This window comes from Sturnira hondurensis, unplaced genomic scaffold (genome assembly GCF_014824575.4).
Source record: "Sturnira hondurensis isolate 20B ecotype Veracruz unplaced genomic scaffold, ASM1482457v3 Scaffold0006013, whole genome shotgun sequence".
NCBI lineage: Eukaryota > Metazoa > Chordata > Mammalia > Chiroptera > Phyllostomidae > Sturnira > Sturnira hondurensis.
Window position 1 is genome coordinate 245431 of NW_028078644.1, and position 16541 is coordinate 261971.

At 46.1% G+C, this 16541-nt stretch overlaps 1 protein-coding gene across 3 annotated transcripts in view; it reads right to left on the reverse strand.

Moving 5' to 3' along the window:
• Positions 1-16541, reverse strand: part of EPB41L4B (erythrocyte membrane protein band 4.1 like 4B) — a 115827-nt gene that overhangs the window by 27339 nt on the left and 71947 nt on the right. For all 3 annotated transcript variants that reach the window (XM_037047558.1, XM_037047559.1, XM_037047557.1), the window contains exons 16-18: positions 7731-7957; positions 5573-5691; positions 214-339 (exon numbers count right to left, since the gene is read on the reverse strand). In XM_037047558.1, the coding sequence (XP_036903453.1) occupies positions 214-339; positions 5573-5691; positions 7731-7957 (472 nt within the window). The remainder of the gene's footprint in view (positions 1-213; positions 340-5572; positions 5692-7730; positions 7958-16541) is intronic.

A 16541-nucleotide genomic window follows, 5' to 3' on the forward strand; every position in this document is an offset into this window, starting at 1 on the left:
ACTGTTTCTCTCCCTCTCTTTCTCCCTGCCTTCTCCTCTCTCTAAAAATAAATACATAAAATCTTAAAATAATAAAATACAATAAAATCTCTCTTCACATAACAGGTGTGGTTCCTGCCTCCTGGCTGGACCCTGACCCACATCCTAGACTTCTCTACGGCCTGGAAGAAATCCTGCTGGGTGAAGTCAAAGGAATGCATGTGATCCACACACCTGGGCACTCACGCGGGAAGCATTCTCCAGCTGGGCTTTCAAAATGTTACACTTCACATGATCGGCCACGGGGGAAGGCAAGAGTGGGGTCTGAAGAGTCTTCTCAGAAACTTTTTTTTCTTCAGCCTGTGACGAGCCAAAACACAACAGATTGGAAGCAAAGAAAAAGAAAAGCATATATGTTAGCCTTTCCTATTAACCATAACTGCAAATAACACAGCCTTGAGCATATAGACAGGTCTCTCACCAAATCCTTACACTAGCATCGGCGCTTTTACTATCTGCAAAGGATTCGCGAGCACCTCCCTTCATTCTCGTGAGAAGTAGGGGGAGGGTACTTTAGGGAGCCCAGGAGCCAGAAGATGGGGTGACGGTTCAAAGGGAAGAGGCTCATGGAGAGTCATGTGGCTACATCCAGAGGCAGGTCCAGGGCCCAAGCTTCGAGTTTTCCACACCCCAGGGCAGTGCTATCTCCACCACAACTGCTACCTCGACCTATAAAGATCTAATTCTGTGACTTGTTGGGTCAAGGGAAAAAGTACAAAATATTCCTTGGTGTATTTACAGTAAATCTTGATGAAAAATGAGATTCTCAATGAGAAATGTGTCCCTATGCTGCCTCACCATAGAGTGTCCCAGACTTCCCCAGTTTACCATTTTTGCCGTCCGATCCAGTTAAGGTGGATTGCCCCGGAGCTACCTATTTTAAGTGTGCTCTGGGCAATAATATCGGACACCATAGGCTGGTGACCATTCTTTGTATTATTATATACATCATGATAGGTACATAACTACAAAAAATACTCATCTGTGTCTATAACCCGAAATCATCTTGGATGGCACATCACACTCAGGGAAATAATGTCTTCTTGTGAACCTGCCTACTGTGGTCATTGCTTATTCCAAGGGCGCACACAGTGTGCACTCAGTAAACAGCCAGTGCAGATGATAATGATATATAGTTATCATTAGAGAGATGTATTTTGTTTATTTGTGTATTTATGTATTTATTTACTTCAATCCTTACCTGAGGACATGCTTATTGATTTTAGAGAGAGAAGAAGGTAAAGAGAGAGAGAGAGAAAAACATAAATCGATGGCCCCTAAATGTGCCCTGGACGGGGGATTGAACCTGCAATGTAGGTATGTGCCCTGACCGGGGCGGGGGCAGGGAAGGCAGAGACAAACTCTCAACCTTTTGGTGCATGAACCAATGCTCCAGTCAACTGAGTCACTTGGCCAGGGCTAGAAGACATGTATTTAATATGAAAGATACAAGGCGATATGATTGCTAAAACTCAGTTTCATGATATTGGGACTAAATGCAGCATATCAGCCACAATGTACCAGGGCAAGAACAAAAATGATCTAAAGGCCCTCAAATTCTGCAGGTTCCAAAATTAATCTCATGCACTCACTCAAAAGCCCTGTGGAGCACACCGCTCCTCATCGCAGGAGCATTATGAAGGCCCTGGAGGAATTATCAGGCAATTAGCTGATTGACATCATTTAATAAAGAAAAGAGGGCCTAGAATATAGCAGGGCTGTCAAACTCACTTTCATCGGGGGCCACATCGGCCTCGTGGTTGCCTTCAAAGGGCCAAATGTAACTTTAGGACTGTACAAATATAACTACTCCTTAACAGTTAAGCGAGAGCTCGGTGCTGCCACCGGGCAGAAACAAGGTGCCGGGCCAAATGAAACACGGTGGAGGGCTGGACTTGGCCCGTGGGCTTTGTGTCTGCCACCTGTGGGTTAGAGACTCAGTGGGCCCTCCAAATGCACAGAGTGACATCTGGTCCACTGAGCAGAACTCAGCAATTGCATGTAACAGCAAGATTAGCAGAGACAGAAGACCTGGATTTGAATCTCAGCCCTTTCCCGGACTAGCGTGATAAAAAACAAGGTGATGACGGCAAAGAGAACAACAATGCTAGTAGCTCATAGTTGTGACCCCTTATTATGGGCAAGGCACTGACCAGCCATCTCCTTTGTGCTGAATTCCATTCGGAGGGAGATACCATCACTGTCCCCATTTTATGGATGGAAAGAACAAAGCACAGAGATAGTAAGTCACTTGCCCAAGGTCACACAGGAAGTCCAAAGAAGAGCTGAGATTCACGCCCAGGACTGGGGGAGTCCGAAGCTGGAGCCCTGACCTCGAAGCTGCACTGGCTCCCCTCAACCTTGCTGAGCCTCAGTTTCTTCCTTCACAAGACTGTGATGATGCTCAAATGAGCAAGTAAGATATGAATGACGCTTTCATGTTAGATTCTTTGGTGAGGAAAGAAAATACATAACTGAGAAAGAACATCAGACATGAGGACACAAATGATCTTAAGCCATCGAGTTGGGTGTGAAAAAACTGACTCATTGGACTGGAATCATTATCTTAGGAGATTTAGAAGTTTCCAAAGGGAAATAAGAAATTTATTTTGAAAGATGAGGTTTACAGTACACGTTTAGGATAATTTACCTTGTTTTTCTAAATCCTGTTAGATTAATTGTTTACTACCAGAATGGGTGTTTTCCCCAGTATATGAAGAGCTAATTTTAAGATCAGATTTACTTTGGTGAATGATATACTGGAACATAAAAATTAAATACTTTGCAAAGCCCATTTGAGGTTTTTGACCATTGCTAAGGGAATTCAGTTACACTCACAGTCATGACCGAAGACCTGCTTTTAAAAAAAACTGAATGCTGTTAAATTAAGAAAAGACTGAGAATTCAGTTGATTCCCCCCTTGAATTTAGTAACTGTAAACTGATTTTCAGACATAAAATTCAAGCTGGCTTGCTCCTGTTTGATCTGGACAAAGTGAGACCTACTGTTCAGCTCTCCGATTTGACTTGGGTGGAGGTCAATCTAAATTTTGGAAAATGTGAGTAGCATGTGAGCATGTTTGCATAAAAGGCGTCTTCAGGGGCAAGAACCATCTAGATGACAAGGAGACCCCAATTCTGGCCTGGAGGGTGGCTCTGAGAACACTGAGCTTTCTCTTCTGCAGGGCCATAGTCTGTGTTTTACATTCAGTTTGAATTGTGAAAAGCTGCTTTCTTGTTCAACGTGGAAATACAGATTTCAAAATGTACTCATGAATGACACTCGGGCTTATCACTGGAAATGGTCCACTTATTTGGGAATGTGCGTGGGGATAGAGAAATGATCAGATGCATTTTTAAATTGTTGATACAAATTGTTTACACATTTGAACTCTGATGAGATTTAAATCCTTGTGATAATTTTGGATACTGCTTTGGAACTGGGAAATGAAAATGTCTTCTCACTATTAAATCAAGAATAGGTGCTTAAAAGAATCAGTAGATTCCTGAGCCATGAGGCTGGAAAAAAACCTTAAGGGTCATCGGAAGACATTGGTCCCAATTGTGGTATTATGATCAGTAAGGAAGTCTGATCCAAGGAATGTTTTATTAATGATAAAAAATTACAGTGTGAAGTAATATACTTTGCAAGGCCACTAATATATTTGTGCGAGGCCAAAGTCAAGGTTATCTGACATCACTTTAGCCTAGTATTTGCTTACTGATACATTTCTTCAAGTGGAAGAGAAAGGAGGGACATTATAGTTTAAGCTCCAGAGAGAAGCTTAATAACTCACAGCTGTCTCAGCTTCGCCTCAGCCCAGATCAAGCCACTGTTGTCCACATCCCACCAATACTCATGGCGACTACAAATTACATGCAGCTTCTGAGTTCTCTGGTATTAGATGCTATACTTCCTCACCAAATGTGCTTGGATTCTGTCAAACTCTGGGTAAACCTCTGTTAAAACGCTGATTGTGTTCATTGCATTAGAAGAGTGGAAAGCCAAGAGATGGAGAAAGACAAGTCTAGGAGGGCACATGAATGATGTGCTGGGTTGATGCCCCAGTGCTGGTACAGGTACAGGTACTTTGCTCAACAAAGAGTTGTGGATCGAATGAGTAAGTGCCATTCCGCAGGGAGAATTCTTTCCAGCTGGCCCTCAGGGAGGGTAATATAAAAGAAAAGCAGGCGAGGGGGGCTTTGACGTTGGGGTCCCATTAAGGATCGAAAGGACTTTTGGCAGGGGAGAGGAGCACAAGGGAGTGAGGGTCTTCTGAGAAGCTCTGGAAGTCTGCTGTGGACTAGAGGGCAGCTAGGGTGGAGGAACAGCCCAGGTGGGAGGTATGACACTTCCATGGTCCCCAGCAAAGGAAAGGAGGAGGAGTTGGTAAGGCCAGATCCTCCAAACTCTTCCTATTCCCTCTTGCAAAAGAGCAAAGCTAAGCGTTAGAGCAGAAGAAATGACTGGGGAGTGACAAAGGCTGTTCCTTTGGGGACTTTAAAAATGAAAATATGTTCACAACAGCGGTTCTCAAACAAGGGCAGTTTTGCCTTTCCAGGGTCATTTGGCACTGTCTGGAGACACTTTAGTTTTTACACTTGGATAGGGCTGGTATTGGCATCTGGTGGGTCAAGGTCAGGGGTGCTGCAAACATCTTACAACATACAGGACAGCACCACCCCCCCCCACACACACACAGCAAAGAATTGTCAGCCTGAAATGTCACCAGTACTGAAATGGAGAAACCTGGAGGAGAAAATCAAGACCACGTGGAGAACAAAGGGCACCTGCCCAAGGCGTCAGGGGTGCTCAGATTCAGTCCCCACTGTGTGACCTGGAGAAAGTAATCTCCCTTCCTCTCGTCTGCTGTTGAGAAGGTTGAACTAAATGACTGACCAAATCCAGCACCAATGTTCTGCAGTTCTAAGATAAAACTCGACTTTTATAAGGCTCTCCATCTGGATGAGAACAGATCTAGCCAACAGAGAGCCTGGCTCTGCCCTGTCCCTCCCTCCCTCCTTCCACCCTCCCCTTCCTTCCATCCGCAAATAGTCACTGAACGTCAGTCCGAGAGAGACAGGAAGCGCTACAGACTGAACTGTGCCCACCCCACAAAAATTCCTATGTAGAAGCCCTGACCCCCAAGGTAATGATAGGCAGAGGCGAGGCCTTTAGGGAGCAATTAGACTTAGATGAGGTCATGAGGTGGGGACCTCGTGATGCGATGAGTGGCTTTGTAAGGAGAGGAAGAGAGAAAGGGCACTCTGTCCTGGAAACTGGGGACACAGCAAGAGGGTGGCCCTCTGCAAACCAGGAAGTGAGCCCTCACCAGGGAACCAAACCAGCTCGCACCTTGATCTTGGACTTCCCAGCCTCCAGAACTAAGTCACACTGGGCAGAAACGTCAGAAAGGATTGAGTAGAAACCCCTCCAAGACCAAGGCACAGGGTTAGGAGGCAGGCCGGGGTAATACTCAGCGGTCTGAAGTGAGCCCAGACCCACGCTCATCGCCCCGCTAAGCCCGCAGCACCTTATTTATGTTGATATGCAGAGCAGACCAGGGTCCAGCGGCCTTCACAGTCTCCAGTTCCAGCTTCTTTAGATGGGTGACCGTCTCACTGAACAGGGCAGGTGCTCCCGGAGTCAGTTCTGCGAGAGGCAAGGGGGATGAATAAGGGAAGGTGGAAAGGACCGAGGGATACGAGTGGTAAAAGACACTTGTCAGAGCCTGGCCACCAGCACATTTTCTGCTTGCTTCCTCCCCTGGCAGCTCGGATCTCTTGAGTACACACTAGCAGATGTGCCTAACTCCCTCTCAGAGGAGCTGGGTGGGTGGCCTTGGGTGAATCACTCTACCTCTCTGAGCCTCTAAGCCATGTTTAATTGAAAATAAAATTATTTACCTTGCAGAATTGTTGTGAATAAAAAACAAGGTCCTTCATGTACAGCGGCTTTATTCATGGTAAAGCACTATGCAAATGGGAAAGATGAGTGTTCAGGCTACCAGGCATATGAATGTGCCCTTGAAAACTCAGGTGTAATTCCAAAGTTAAATTCATTTTGATTTCCATTTCTGTACTGCTTTGGATTCGTTCACCACCACTCCTCCCACTAGCTAGTCTTTACCCATTAAGACGTTAAATATTCAACACTCATTATATACTAAAACTCGTGCCAAGAATCGTTTGCAATTGGGACCTGGGGAGCTGGAATGAAGAGATGAATGAGAGACACATGTGCGGATCACTCCACAGAAGAGTGATAAAAGGCTTATTTAATTGCTATGGGAGTGAGAGGGAAGGTATTCTAAAGCTAGGAATCAGAGACGGATGTTAGAGACCCTTTTGATGACAACACTTGAGCTGGTTCCTGAAGGATGTGTAGGGGTTTGCTAGGGTGGAGAAACGTATTTCAGGCGGTGGGAACAGCAGGTGTGAAGAACAGAGCTGGGACACAGCACAGTGTTCCCTGAGAGAAATAGTTCCCTGTGGCTGATGTATAGTGAGGAGTCGGGGGAAGGCTGGAGACCTTGGCAGGGGCCAGGCTGTGAAGGTCTGTGTGGCTACGCTCAGAAGTGTGGGCTTTATCCCAGGACAGCAAAGAACCATGGGAGGGTCTCAAGGCATCTGGTCAGAGCTCGCTGGTGAAAGTTCTTGCCCTGGTCACTATGATTCAGAGACTGTGCTGGAGGAGCCCTTTTGAGGCTGGTGCAGTTACCCAGCTACCAACAGATCAGTCACTGCCCTTGGGGCAAGGGCAGTGTGGCTAGTGATGGGGGGGGGGGACAGAGATCTGATTCTTCAACACCAAGGGGACAACGAGGTCCCATTTCTGGCTCAGCCAACCCAGAATTATTTCTGTTGTCAGAGGGAGAAGGTACAATGTCTCTTTCTTTTCACCAGCTCACAGACTCATGAAATGTCAGCGCTGGAAGGTTTCTTGGCCATCCATCTGGACACCCTCTACCCCACTTCCCAGACAAGAAAACTGAGGATCCAAGAAGGGCATTTGACTCAATAGTGAGGATAAGAATCACAGCCTCTTGGCTCCTGCCTCCATCTGAGTGCCTTTTCAAACCACATATGATAAAGAATCAGTTCTTTCCAGCCCGCCTGTCACAGACCAAGTCTTGGGTGAAATAGAAAAAAAGCGAATTTCTAGAAAAATAAAATACAGACATGCAACATCCAAGCCTATTTTATTTTAGTTTTAACAGATATTGCTAAGGATGTCTCTAACTGCTTTGTCTGCATTTCCATAACTTCTCTCGCGGGGACCTGTCACTGCACTCTGGGTCCACTTGAGGTCACATTGCTCTCAGAAGAGAAATGTCAGAAAGGGGGTAGAGTGGTTTTTCCTGAAAGTAGGAAAGCAGAGATTCTGGCTGCCTCACTCCCCTCCTTCTGTCGTCCATCGCTCTGAGCCAGTGCCGGGTCTGCTAAGGAATGAGGAGGTGGAGAGAGGATTGCTACCTTGCAATGAAATCAGAGTTTACTGGTAAACCGTACTCCCTAAGTTGTTCCTACCTAAGTGCTCAAGGCTCTCATCTGCCCCTGCCCAGACCTGGGAACCCAGCACTGCCATTACCAACGGCCCGTGCTGCACTTGAAGTGTGTGTCTGGAGAATGTAGGGATGCCTGCCACGACCTGTAGCTCCCCTCGCCCTACCCTCCCTGAGCTCTACTCACTTGTAAGCGATTTAGTGCTGGAGTTTGGGGACCTCAGAGGCCCCTCCTTGTTCTCCAGGGTCAGCGAGAGGCCATAGCTGGGGTGATGCTGGTGCTGGTGCTGGTGGTGGTGGTGGTGGTGGTGGTGTCTTCCCGAAGCTTTGGTAGTGAACGGCGTGCCCCCGTTCTCCTCGATGCTGAAAGGCAGCCGCTCTGAGCTGCTGAGCCCTGGGGAAGGGAGCGGGTAGCTGTGGAGGGCGTCAAAGTCAGGATTTAGAAAAGCAAAAGGCCTTGATATTCCTGTGCGTACTTTAAAAGATGTTCTCAGAGCATGAAAAACTGAGAGAAATCGGTTCAACAAATGGACGCACGGGGTAATGGTAGAGCAAGACGGAAGGGTAGCGTTGCATTCAAAGAAAAGGCAGAAAGTGGAAATTTATGTACATCAGAGACCTTCACCCTTAAAACATTCTTCACTTTGAAATTAAATAACTTCTGCTTAAAAAGACGCTCTCTAAATGGGAAGGAGGAAATGAAAAGCAATAACAAAAATAATTTGTTAACCATCCTGCGACAAGATCATAATGAACTGGAAGTCTTAGAGTTACTTTCCCTCCCACGCCATCAGCTCCCCCATGCAGAACGCCCCTGTTCACGTCACTGCTGTGATACCTTCGAATTCCAATGATTTCTCATTTTTATTTATTTCTTTAACCAATACTGCTTTATTTGAAGTCCACATCACCTCCCACTTCGAGGCCTCAAACAGATTCTTAACAGCTCGCCCTACTCTGTGCTCTCCTTTAGCCCACCTTCCATGCACCAGTAGCCAGAGCGGGGCTGATTTTGTTCTAGAACATTCTGTGCTGATCCCGTTTGTGGCCCTCCTCGCTCCAGGTGCTTGCACACCTGTCCATTACTAGTGATTCTCAAGCATTTAAGACAGAGATGCTTTTTGGAAATCTGATAAAAGCCATGGACCTTCCCTGCAGAAAAAGGCCCCAAGATGCAACATTTCACACTCCATTTCAGGCTCTCTACAGCCCCTCTGTGGACTGCGATTAAGAGCCTTGGATTGCAGGGTAAAGTCCCAAATTCATTTGTGTGTCACTCACGGTCCCCCGAGATCTCATCCCATTGTCTTTTCAGCTTATCTCCTGCTACATTCTTCTCTGCACCCTACTTCCTTCCCATCCTGGTGCCTTTTACCTCTGTCTCTTGGAGTCCTTCCTCATCTCTCAACCCAGCTAAAACACCCCTTCCTCCAGGAAGACTTCCTGCCATTAAGAACCAGATGGAAAGTCTCCTGCTCACAGCCCGGGCGGAGCTAAACACACTCTCTGCTCATCCCTGTAGACCAGAATTCTATTGCCTACTCCTTCTGTCTTCAAGGAGCTCACACCTCAGTGTAGGAAACACCATGATTCAGTCAGTTACGGAGGTGGAAGTAACTGATTCTCTGAGGGTTAGTGAAGGTGTAGGAGAATGCATAGGTGTAGGAGGGGAGCATTCGGTCAGATAGTTATGTGTTGATAACTATCAACCATTCCTGAAACAGAATCCTTTTTCTTACGGGAAACTCCATTCCTATGTCTGTATGGTTGATATTTCCCCTCCGGGGTGGACCTGAGACAGAAGCCTGGCCATTCAAAGTTCTCCATCCATTCACGTAGGGTGATTTGTTGTGGGATATGATCCAATCAGGGACCAGCGGAGTTTACCCTGAGGTTTATCACATGGAAACTGAGAAGAAGGGTTTCTCTTCCCTTTTGAGAGTGAAGTGGGGCCATACTATGACTTTTATGTGCCTGAAGTGAGCACCTGTGCCTTTATCACTTCTCTATAAGAAAATGAAAAGTTATTCTTTATTATTGCATTTGTATAAAAATTAATACCACATATTAAATTAAACTATTTTACTACAGGTTCATTTTTATTTCTGAGTTTAAAAGAAATTAAACATTTCTGTGGGCCCCTAAAAGCATTGTGTGCCCAAGGTACTGTGCCTACTAGGCTAATGAATAATTTGGCTCTGGCTATAAGTTGAGGCTACTTATGACCATGCTGCTTGGTCACAAAGAAGTATGTGTAAGAATGAGGCCAATGCACAAAAGAAAGATAAGATGAGGCGAGGTGACAAGATGAGCAGAGGTTACAAGTAGACAGAAAGAGAGACAAATCCCTTATGGTATCATTTGAACCTCTGGTTCCAGCCACACCTGAAGCTGCATCTACCACTGAACTTTTCAATGATACAGTCCAGTAAATTTTTTCCTGTTATTTATTTAGTCATTTATTTTTGCTTCACATGGTTGGATTGCTTGCATTTAGAACTCGGATGGCTCTGAATCAGTGGAGGTATGTTATTTTGCTATTGTTTTTTTAATTTGTTTTGTGGAACTTTTTCAAGTGAAAAGGTAGAAATGGCTATTGTAGGCGTACAAACTAGTATGAGCACAGGAATGGTGGTTGAATGAGCAAGGTGGCAGGGGGAACAGGAGTGAGGATGAAATAGCAGGAGGTGAGGCTAAGAAGCCAAGCTGATGCCAGTTAAGAAAGATTACTTGTGCCGGGTTTTCTGGAGAGTAACAAGGCCCTGGGGAAAGGGCTTAAGCAAGGATACAGCATGACTGCAGTTACAGTGCAGAAAGTTCGTTTTGCATGCTGTGTAGAGGACAGACTGGTGGAGAGACTCCAGTCCCTTTCTGCAATGGCGCTGGGCCTGGATAAGCCAGTGGAGTGAGTGAGGCGAGGAGCCTCTGGGAGCTTTCTAGAGCAGAGTAAGCAGGGCTTGCAGGCCTGGCGCTTAGGGCATGGAGGGAAGGATGGAGAAGGGTTCTGCTGCAAATGGAGGAGACATTCCAGAAGAAACTGTGCTGGTTGTCCCCCCACATTGTCCTGTGAGCTGGGTCCCTGGTCCACCCTGGCTGCCACCTGGAGGCGTTGCCTCCAAGACAGTGCCACATTGTGTGCAGAAGAAGGTGTGACTTTGGCCTCTGGGGGCAGGTGGGTCTCTCCAACCTGAAACATCACCCAAGGTATCCACTGTCCCCAAGGGGGCAGCAAAAAGCACCCTGAGTTGTTGTTGACAGAGTCCCAGTGTCACTTCTGCCCCAACCTCCAGAGGAACCTCGGACAGTTGCTCTGGGCCCCAGTTTCCTTCCCTGTAACAGGAAGTGGGTAAGACGGCTGCTGGCATCTTCTCTGGATTGCTCACGGCACACTGATGTGCTGCCTGTACGCTGAGTGACTCGTACCTACCCAGGCACATGGCAGCTTCATACATAGCAGGATCCTGGAGGGAGGAGCAGCTTCTCTGTAGCCCACCAAGCAGCCCAGAAATTCTCCAGACACCTTCCAGAGGAGCCTGGTTGGGGCAAACTGGCCCCTCGTTACGGGGACAACCCCATATTCCTACTTAGAACTAATACATCTGGGAGATGCTGACACACCTCTCAGCAGAGCTTCTTCCCAATTGATGGGCCTCTGAAGGGTGGCAGGTGGGTTGAACCATTTGCTCTTTCAGTCGTTAAAACCAGTGGACCGAACCTGGGAGACTGGAGCCTCAAGCAGCCTTATCTGCTTTACCTCCGTGTGCTACACAAATATATCTTTTTCCATGTGTGCCAAGGAGGAGAAAAAATTTAGAAGTATTAGCACTCATCCATACTCCTGCCCATTAGCTTGGACCTGTGGCTCTCCAAAGGGGACTCTGTTAGTGGAATCGATGCAAGCACCATATTTTTATACCAGACGCTGTCAGCCAGAACCGACATCCTGAATGAACACCAGTGCATTCACCATGCTCTCTAAATACTCACAGAGGAAAACAAAACAAAACAACACAAAAGCTACCTTTGTTGAGTGGCCAGCGCTGTGCCATCTATTAATTTATTTTATCTTCAACAACCATTTGAAAACGGAACAAGTATTATTTATCTTTATTTACGGATAACAAAACAGGAACAGAGAGACTAATCAACTTCCCTAAAGCCACACAGCTAAAGCTAGCAAATGACAAAGCTGGGATCTGAACCCAAGCAACCTGACTCTAGAGCACTGTGCTCTCTCAGGCACTAAGAGACACTGTTTCATCTTTTTGTGGACGAAAGAAGGAGCCTAATGACATTAAAGGAACATTGATGGGCACTTAGCTTTGGTTTTACTGCCACTTAGCTATATGACCTTAGGTAACTCATTTCACTTATCTGGGACCCAGACACGGCATATGTGGGCCAACATTTATTAAGCATTTATATGCCAGGAAGTATAGCTTAAGGACATATTTTGATCTCTGCTGTGTCCAGCTGAGAGATAGGACAAGGTGCATTTACTCATCGTGGTTTCCAGGATACCTGTCACTTTCTTTGGTTTTTATTTGGTGGAGACTACACAGAGTGGACCCTTAGACCACCATATTTGCTACAAGCTCTTATTGAATTCACTGGAAGCACACCATTTGGCAGTGAGTACAGATAGAAAATATATTTGAAAAACTGTATCTTTTTCATAATGGGTTTGAGAAGAAAATTGTGTAAACATCTTAGAAATGTGACACATCCCAAATGTTAGAGCTATTAATTAGAGATGATTTCTTTCAGTAACTTAGCAGTTTTATTTTTTTTTTAAAGAGCAACTGGAGAGAAAATATGTCCTCCCTCATTTTTTCTCTTTTCTGAAAAGGTCAAAATTACATTTTTTTGGCATGGTTTAGATGTCTTTATATAGACTACTAATTGGCAGAAGGGAATTTTCCCAATTTGTATTTCTTTGAAGACATCTTCCAAGCAATCAACCTGGACGTGTCCAATTCTGGTGTTAGCGCAGGGGATGTCTAAATCCTTACAAACAGGGAGCACTTCTTCTGATCAGTTCATTAGCTACCTGCAGCCGAAGGTGGCCTCATCTCAGTGTGAGTTCCTGGGCCGGTGTCAGCACCTGGCCCAGGGCGGGAGCTGGGTAAATATTTGTTAAATGAATATCAGAGAGCATTAAGTTTTCATTTTCCCTCGGTGATTTATCAAGGGTTCTTTTCCATCAAAGCTTCCCTTCGGTCACGAACCTCCCAGGTTTCTCTCACATCACACTCCAGTCTGTGTCAAACGGTGGAGTAAACTATTCCACACCTTAAGGAGCGACGAGAGCCTTTACGGTTTAGTGGTAACCACGTGTCTGTCCTGTGTGGACCACAACAGGACGTGTGCTCCTTCTCAGAGTCTGGAGTTTTCCTTTGGCGAAACTGCTATCAAATGGGTTCAGTGAATGGCTGTCGGCAGATGGTAGGCCCTGAATATGTCCTGCCAGAACAACTCATCTTGTGCGGATAATATTCTTGCTAATTTTTATAATGGCTTTCTAACTGTGCGTGGGGCACCAAGAAGCCATGGGGAAGGGCTCTACACCGTTCGTGGTGAGGCCCAGGGTTTCCGCCATTCCAGATCAACTTCAGGATCTGAGTCCGAAGAATAAATATTTTATGAGCTCATTTTTGCACTGAGGCTTATGGCTAAGAGTTTATTCCATTTCTTTCCTGCCTTAAACAAAATACAGACATAAGTATAGTTGTTTTCCTTTACAGCATTCACTTCCAGTCGATCTAACAGTGCTTTTTCTTCTTCGTTGCTTACAGCTTTTTGCGCGGAGGCTTTCATTTTCTCATGCCAGTGCCCACTCTGCCTTAAATGAAGCTTGTTTTTCTCCAAGTGGGTAACAGCATTAGCTTGCCCCCAGCCACTGCTTTAAATGCATCCTACACAGTGTCACACAGGAGCCCTCAAGGAAGAGAGAAACAAAACAATCACTGCGTGAAAGCACAGCTGCTAGTGTGTAAAATCACGTTCGAAGAGCCAGTCGGTCGTTTTCCATCCCTCGCACTTCGCAGGAGCTATGGCAGATGTGGGCACGAGCTAAGAGTGCTATTCTCCCTCCTCACAGACATCACCCGACCCACCCAATGGATGACATGATCATTCATCCCAGGAAGAAATTCAGGTTATATGCATCCATTTCATGCTCTGTTAAGGGCAGGCGTTAGACAATCAAACTGCACAAGATACCAGTGTGAGCAGGAGCTGGAACTGAACCTGGGTATGTGTTTTTGAGGTGATACAGATGGGATAAACCTCTTTCGGTTTTCATGGGTGCTTCAAGATCTCCTCTAATATCCTCTCTCTCCGTTCTCCAATTCTAGTAGGTTTTTCGGAAGCTTCTATTATATCCATGCTGTAAGCCTCTGAAGCATATTTTAGGGGCTTATTTAATTGCCTTTAATATTGGTCCAAGGTCCATTATTTAGCTGCGGATGATGCTGGGGGAGCCATTAGCACAGCAAAGCCTCTGGCTTTTGAGGTTTCGGCGGCAGAAAGTGGCTGTGGAAACCATCCTCCGTTCAGGAGGGGATGACGAGGTAGAGTTCTGCGGGTTTCGCATAACACGCGTCTGCGGGGATGTTCCTCTGATTATTCTAACCCCCTTTTTAGTGGGTCACCGAGACCGCAGCCATTCCAGTGTTTTCAGTCCTGCAGTCTTTCCTCCAATAATGCCACTGCTGGGTCTTGGGATGTGGCTGTGATTTTAGACCCGGTGTATTAGAATTTTAATCGTACCTAAAAGGAAATGCGCCCTTCTTTGATCAAAGGCACCCGGGAAATTCACAATGTCTGAGTGGGTATTTAAGACGTCTGAGTGGAAAGTTCTCGATAAACTCCCAAGCAGAAAAGGAAACGTGGATGTCGGAAGTCAATTCTTTAGCTTGTCTATTTTTACGCTGCCCGTATTCTAGCTCCAGGGCCTGGTGTCCTGCTGATGGTTCCCTGAACTTCTGGAAAGCTGCTTTCAAAAAATGTCTGGTAAATATCAACGTTTCCTAGGCTTCCCTTTCTTCCCCAGTAAAAGGGCTAGGATGACATGATTCATTTTACTTCATCAGCCTGATCTTTATTAAAGCACATGACTCAAGAACAGGGATTCTAGACGGTTCACAGAAAATAAGCCACCAGTGGCCTTCATGAAAAGCTGGGCAACCCTACACGTAGAGAGATGCAGTTCACAAGGAAAATCTGGGTTTTACCCACCAGTGGAACAAAGGTCCAGAAGGGTTAGCTAAGTAAGGGGCAGAGCCTGCCTGCTGCGGGATCACAGAGGCCCCGTCAGACCACTGGGGTGGGGGCGGGGGGATGGCAGCATAATCAGCTAGAATGTCTTTGGAGGGGAATTACATCAGACAATATCCCAATTAAATATGCACATACCCTTTAACCCAAGGCTCTGCTTGTAGGGAATTTGTTCTACAGAGAGATCTGTTCAAGTGCATAAAACAGGATGCACAAGGAGATTCGAGGCAGCCTCAAATGGCCATCAATATTGATTGGTCAAATAAACACACATGCTTGTTTATATGTAGAATCGCTCTGGATTGACAAGAAGAAAGGCTAACAATGTTTTTCTCTGGGAAGAGCTAGGGAACTGGGGAACAAGAGGATGGGAAGAAAAAGTAACTTTCAGATTACCTTGGTTTGTATTTTTACCACTGTCTCTGTATTTCCTACTAAAAAAAGTTTAAAAGCACAGGGGTTCCCATTATTACTTTCCCTTAGTCTCCAAATAGCTAAATGGTTCCTCTGCTTTGTGTGAGATGAAATCCCAAGCTAGGGCGAGCAGGCGGGGGGATTGGTGGGGGTGGGGAACTGAGCAGACGCTAAGCTTCAACTCTCCAAACTTGAGTCCCAATTGTACCAGCAGACGGATTCTCCGTGGTCTCGCCAATGCCAGCCTCTCTGCCTGTTTTGTCACTCGCAGCTGGGCAAGCACTGTGCACATTCTGCCCGGACAGTGACTCCCCAGGTTTCTCAGACAGAAATATCCCTTCTACTTCTTTTCATCCCCTCTCAAACTCCCCACAGTGTGTCTGCTCTTTGCTTGTTAGCATTTCAGGGTTGTGTTCTCATGGATTGTATTAACCCTCCTCCATGGGACCTTTCCTTCAGAAGCAAGTGCCTCTGTCTGTTGCTAAACTTAGATCGTACATCTCAGCCTGTCCACCTGGAGGGATACCATTCCTTGAACTAAACTTTGAACTTCCTTGTCCTATTTCTCACCACATGGACTGCTAAGGCCTTAAATCTAAAAAAAAACTCCAAACCCCAAAACCAAACAACCCCCCAAAACAACAAAAAACCCCAACAACCCCCCCCAAAAAACCAGATCAAAAAACCAAAACCCACCTCCCAAAAAAATGCTACCAGTTAGCATCAAACATTGTGCAAAGCACCTTACATACACGTCATTTAATTCTCCTAAATAGATATTGTTAAACTCCCTTTTAGATGAGGAAAATGAACTGAAGAAAAAATTGGCCAAGGGTCACATGGCTAGGGAGTGGCAAAGTTGGGGTTCAAACCATGTGAGCTTCCAAGGGGCCCACGTTTCCCCTGGCCAGAGGAAAAACCTGCTCTCCACACTGGGCCCTGCGGTCCTCTCGTCAGTCCTGTCGTTCTGCTTCGGCAGACCTCCATCCACTTCCCCACATGGGCCCGAATCTTAGCCTGGGTTGGTAGGCTGGGGTGTCCCCACGCCCTAACCCCTTCTGTCCTTTGGAGTTCCCTAGCCCCTTGCTTTGGCAGGGAGAGCAGAACGAGGACACAACCTTGGTTGGACAGACTTGGGGGAGGGACGTCATAACGAGTTAAAGCCGTAACGGAACCACTAGAATTCTCACACTCTTCTGCTTCACCGTGAGCCCCAGGAAGCGCAAAACCACACAGAGAAGAAAGATCGAGCTGCTTGTTGTGATGTATCCATCCATTTACTTTAATTATATTTCTTTCCGTCAGA